The sequence below is a fragment of the Podarcis filfolensis genome, assembly GCF_964270895.1.
Source record: "Podarcis filfolensis genome assembly, chromosome: 3".
NCBI lineage: Eukaryota > Metazoa > Chordata > Lepidosauria > Squamata > Lacertidae > Podarcis > Podarcis filfolensis.
The window spans coordinates 65,862,985-65,868,984 of record NC_139606.1 but is presented as its reverse complement, the minus strand read 5'-3'; the positions used below and the strand labels follow the sequence as shown (position 1 = coordinate 65,868,984).

The window sequence follows — 6,000 nt, the reverse complement described above, 5'->3', positions numbered from 1 at the left end:
TTACCTAATATCCATAGGAAAGCTTAAGGGATTGCAGTAGAAAAACTGAAAATCTTGCATTGGTCATAAATAGTCTATAAATTCTTTGAAGAAAAGCAACAGCTGTCTCATCATCATCTATGCATTCCTCTTCTCAGAAGCAGAAATGTTAAGTGTATCTCAGAGGTTCCTATCTTCACAAGATGTTTACACTCTTCAATTATTATTTGGCTGAATTTATAGCTGGACTACTAGGTTAAAAAGACACAAAACCATAGGTTACAATATATTTTTTTTAATTTTTATAAATAACTTATCTGTTACAAAGACAGTTTACCCAGCTAAATCACAAAACCATCAACTCAAGATATCCAAATTAGGTTTTATTAATAAAACAGGTAAAAATTGATTTGTCAATCTTCACATAGAACTGCAGATGAAGCTGAAAAACAAGGCTTCTTTTTTTAATAAACAAAATGCATTCAATGCAAGTACTTTGGTTCTACTGACTAATTACTTGGGACAGTCATTTTATTCCCATATTTTAAAAAATTCAAAGCCTTTAAAACAAAGGCCTTTGTATTCATAGATCACTTGTAAAATTCCTGTTAAAAATGTCCACTGGAAATTATTTACAGTGGGTGACAGTCTACTTTGTCTCTTGCTACATTTAAGCACTCTCTCCTGTCTTATCCTAAGAGATGCTACATCTTTTTTGTGGTATGCAAGAGAGCATTAAAAAAACCATTTGTGGTTTCAGTTATGTGCTCCTTGTCACCTGAATGCTTTCCTTTAGATCAAAGAGCAAGGACTATGAAAATAAGAGAGATGCTTAGTATTGCTTCAGTGTTCAAGTCTGCTTGATTTCTCTTTTCCTGTATTTCACACTATTGCTATTCTCTACCAAATCGGGTTTAGAAACTGGCTGCCAAGATATTGATAGCATTGATGTTTTATGCTACTGCTACTGTTTTGTGTACTGTATGTACTTCCCCAGTAATAATCCCTTAAAGAATTTGCAAGATATCCAGCAGATGAAGCAAGCATATTAAGATGCTGATCCATTGGTGGGTTGAACATACTTTAAACTTCTGTTTCCTTGTGCCAGACAAAAATATTACATTGTGTCACCCACCGTAAAAATCAGTGTACAGAGTGAACTATATGCATATACTCCAACTTTTCCTGCATTTTCACCATGCTGCATCTGCAGATCTTCACAGATCATCAGCATTTACAAGAGCAACGTACAGAACAGGCAGTGGAGAGCTATTTGTGCATTGTTTATTATTGCTCTTATTTTAAGGCACCGCTTCTCTCAGATCAAAAGCTTTTTAAAAAAAGGGTCATGATCGTGCATAATCACTTAAAGGGAAAAAGAAAGTTAACAAAAACTATTACACTATACATTAAGAAGTACAAGAAATAATAAAAGGTGAAGAAAAGAAAGGCACTTAAAGCAGCTCTAGAGCTATGTACAGTAGGAAAAGCTTTGGGGGTATTCACTGTGAGTATTGTACAGACAAAGCATGCAGTTTCTTTTTCATCTTCAGACATGATTGTACTGATTTGCGTCTTCACAGAGCAGAGCTGTGTTTTTGCTGGGAAGACAAGGCGAAGAGTACCACTGATTTGTGAAGTTCTACAATTCACGATCCCTATGCGGCAGCAAACAGTTTAACACACTTTCAGCTTGTTCCTTTCCATTTCCTCGGTGAATGTAGTGTTTCACTGAAAGCTTTACAAACAACCCAAAAGCCATCAATCTAATCCCTTCCCCTGTCAAAATTCAGTAGTGACATCTGTGGAGGAAGGCGGTTGGGGAACACCCAAGCACTGAACATGATGAGAGTTACTCTTACTGGGGTTCTGGTAATACTGTACATGATTCAGGCAGCTGGCAACCAAGTCTTTCAGGAGATTACCTTCCAGCTGATGAATTTCAGCTGCCTGCAGCACAACACTGAGGTATTATCTCTGTAGCATGACATTTAACATTAGTAATAAACCTTGTCACACGTTCAGTTTTACAAAATCCTATGCATAAATGATTATTTATCCCAAGGAAATGACACAATAGTCAAAAGGTTGGATTTACAGAAGATAAGTGAGCCTCCCTGGCTCAGAAATGCCTGGGCATTTCACACTGTTCACAACGGTTTAAGGCTGGGTGATTTAAAAAAGTACAAGCAGTACAACTCCAATGATTTCCTTCGTATTCCTCCGCATCAGGTACAGTCTTTGGTGTTTTGACAATGGACCTCTGATCTGCTGAAGAGAAAGAGAACAATTTTTAAATACAAACAACAGGAGAGATGAAATTCTGTGAAGCTTTTCCCACCCACCCCCTGCAGTATTACCGGTATTACACAGTAGAATGAGTTGATTATTTCCACTGCTGTGTTATTAAAAGTTCAGTCTACTACTCAATTGCAAAAAAGGCCTCATCTTCCATATACTTAAAGCTAGACAATCCTCTCAGTCTCTAAAAATGAACAAAAATTAAGCAATTTCAGCACATGGACAGAGCAGAACTGATCCACCTGTCTGCATGCAACAGAGAACAGTAAATGGATACGGTGATTACATGTACGCTGCAGACCTCAAATAACTTTATGATGAAGAACTGACAGTATATATTACAATAAATGGGCTCAATGTTTCGATTTCAGGGATGCTAACAGATAGAAAATTTAGCAGCAGTACCTTTAGGCTTTGGTGCCACAGGACCTAGAAATCCAATATTATCATAAAAATTATGAATGGCACTGGGATTAAAATGTGGTCCTGGAAAACAGGAAAAAAACACAACACAATGAAAGAAAGAGTTAGTACAAAAAGGCAGCTAAAGCAGAAGCATTACAGAATGTGTAAGACAAGATCTTCACTGATGTTGAAGGAAAAATTCTGAGGTCACCTAATGCAATCTACCAATTTTGTGCCTCCATATAGGGCTCACTAAAAAGCATTCAAAGGTGGCATTTTCTAATTGAAAATATGGAGTGGGGGCAGGGAAAGCTGAAGACAGTCAAAACAGTCCAATGGAAAGATGAGCAAGCCAGGCTGCAGCAACCTTCAGCTTTTACATTAAACCTCAGGTGAAGCATCAATAATATTAGGTTTTGCTTTTCTAAATCAAGACAATAAACATGTTTTGGATATCACCAAAAGTACACCCACTGAAATCAATGGACTTAAGTTCATTGGTTTTAGTGGGCCTATTCAGACATAACTAACATTGAAGTTCACCAATAGAATAAGACAAACTAAACTAAAATATGTTTGTGTTCATGTAGAATATTGTGGATTTTATCACAGAACCATAGAATTGTATAACTAGATTAAAACAAGCTTGGAGCTCTCTAAATAATCCAGAATATAGATATAGTAATAGGAAGTCTTACCCTAAGTGTCTTGTTTGTCTTATTCAGGTTTAATTTAGTCTACTGATTTTAAGAATTTTTTTTTTCAAATAATGTTTACCTGGTGAGAGCTCAGCTGGATATTCAGAACTGTTTGTAATCCCTGAACCATGTATTTTTTTTGTATTATTTTGAACTGCAAATATGAAAAACACCAAGCTAATGTTTGTCTATTTGTGCTCCGATTGCTAAAATGATAAGAACAAGTCTGTTAACATGTCCTTTTTTTCAAACCTAGCCCTGCCCTATTCTTCTGAAGAACTAAACATAGCTTTTAGGCTTTGAAGAAGAGGAAATGGAATAACAGCCACCACCACCCCTGCCATTCTGAATCAGGAATGGGGGAAAGGGCTGATTTTGCATTGTCTTCCTGCTTTCTATTCTATGCTAAACTTATTTTATTTGCAGGGTGAGAGAGTAACTTTAGAAATTATATTTTGTATGTAAGCTTATCTAAATCCTTGTTTTATTTTCATCATTATCTGAAAATATGTAGACTTGATCTTTTACAAACAAAGAATCCCAGATAAACAGTGACAAGGTTGGGCATTTTGTTTGTTATGAAAATGCTCAATAAAATGTTAGCAACAACTGAATTACATAATGCATTAATCAATTATTTACATGTTCTATAAACCTCAAACCTTCAATGTTTAGCTAAATGGGCAAAATTATTATTTATACTGATAGTACAGTACCTCTTGCTTGAAAAAGATCAATCTCTTTGGTTAGGCAATCTATGTCTATCTGAAGTTGTCTGTTACAACTTCTTAACTGTTGCATTTCTTCAAGCTGAAAAACACAGAACAATGCTGTCTATTAGATTACTAACTTTATACGTGGGACAACAAAACTTAGTGATGACTGTGATATAAGCGTAATCATGCCATCTTCAACCAAAAACTGTTAAAGAACAATCCCATCAGATCTTGAGAGGAGGGTATTTATTCCCATGAGGTGTCTAGTCACTGAATTTTGAATTCAGATTATTACTGAAATTACAAAAGCACCAGCTGATACACAGAAATCAGTGATAACTTTTCCTTGTTGACAGTCCTAAAAAAATCATTTTGGAAATACTTTTGGAAGTATTTTTTCTTTCACATCACAAAATAATTCTAAGTGTATCACATAAGCACAGTCAAGCAAATAACTGGCTTGCCAGAGTCAGTACTTCTCCTTTAGACCATTCAGAACAGATGACTGAAAATGCGACTGTGTTTTTAAAGTTGTCTTCTCGGTCTCCTGGTTCATGCATCATGGTAAGCTAAATGGGTTCACATTGTTCCTCCCTGGCTTTTTGTTTTTACTTCTGTGCCACACTGAGCTAAGCCAAAGTTTTATACAAACCTGGGCTCATGGTTAAGTCCTGGTTACAGCTTGTGGTTTAGAGAGGAGATAATGTAACCACGAGCTCAGGTTTGGAAACACAAAAACGAACTTTATCTTAGCTCAGTACAGGGAGGAGCAAAGTGGCTGTAAGCTCACTTCCATGAGCCTGCACATTTCCAGTGAGCCATAGTTTGCCTTTCCATGATGTATGAACCAGGTGACAGGTAAGCAAAGTATATTTTACATATCATTACCATTTTTAAACTGAAATTCTATTTCAGACTTATCATACATGTTTAAAACCTCCAGAAATTATGACTTACTGAAGGAATTTGGGAAGCAGAATTTGATCTTTTCAGGCGCCTTCGTGTTAGATTATTCTCCATTTCATTGACTTCTGTTTTTAGTTTATCTAGCTTTTTCTTCTGAATCTCAAGTTCTCGTTGAAGCCGTTCCATTCTAGCCTTCTGATGTACTAGCAAAGCTGAAGGACATAAAGGTATCTCTTTAATCAGTGTATTGTTCTCTTCACAGCATCATTTGATATAATGCAGGGCACCCCTAGGTCAAACAATTTCATGAGAATTCCCACTTTACCAAAACTGAATTATATACAGATTGTGTGTACCATACAGTTGCTTTGAAATATGAATGATAATTCAGATGATTGCCTATAATAGTCATACCTGTATGATAATTACAGATGTGCAGCTAAAGGTCTGAAAATTGACATGTGAAGTTTAGACGCCTCCCATGTGGCCTCCTTAGTTCACTTCCTGGCTCAAAATTACCATACCTCCCCACTCCCTAGGTCAAGGACTCCCCATCATCCCTGACCATTGGCCATACTGACTGAGGCTGATGGGAACTGTAGCCCACAACATCTTTAAGGAACCACACAAGCTACAATTGCCTTATCTTCTGATAATCAGCCAGTGTTAGAAACTGAAAGATGAAAGCTAGAATCTAAATGGCACCTCAAACCTAGGTTATGGGCGCACAATGGAATGTCTAGCCTTGCTTTTTTATAACAAGAATACAAAGCTGAAAATGCATTCATTGCAGCTACTGCAGCTAAAATATTATGTTCATTTTACACATGGTCTAGTCCTTCCTTTGCTCACCCCCCTAATATTCTTAAGAGGGTCTCTTCTCAAGTTTTCAGAGAGTAGCTGCAAGTGGGGAGGCAAAAGAAGCTGCTCCTTTCCTTCCTCTCGGAGTTTTAGTTGGAAATATTAGGCGCAGTACTGCGCCGAGCTCAGAAACT

The 6,000-nt window shown here is 36.8% G+C and overlaps 1 protein-coding gene across 3 annotated transcripts in view; it reads right to left on the bottom strand.

Annotated features, from left to right (window-relative positions):
* Window positions 1-258: 258 nt before the first annotated feature.
* The window catches only part of TAB2 (TGF-beta activated kinase 1 (MAP3K7) binding protein 2), a 50,683-nt gene continuing 44,941 nt past the window's right edge, over window positions 259-6,000 (bottom strand). For 2 of the 3 annotated variants that reach the window (XM_083606219.1, XM_083606220.1), the window contains exons 4-7: window positions 5,057-5,217; window positions 4,100-4,193; window positions 2,686-2,766; window positions 259-2,250 (exon numbers count right to left, since the gene is read on the bottom strand). In XM_083606219.1, the coding sequence (XP_083462345.1) occupies window positions 2,102-2,250; window positions 2,686-2,766; window positions 4,100-4,193; window positions 5,057-5,217 (485 nt within the window). In that variant the 3' untranslated portion in view covers window positions 259-2,101. The remainder of the gene's footprint in view (window positions 2,251-2,685; window positions 2,767-4,099; window positions 4,194-5,056; window positions 5,218-6,000) is intronic. The other variant, XM_083606221.1, reaches the window with a different exon arrangement.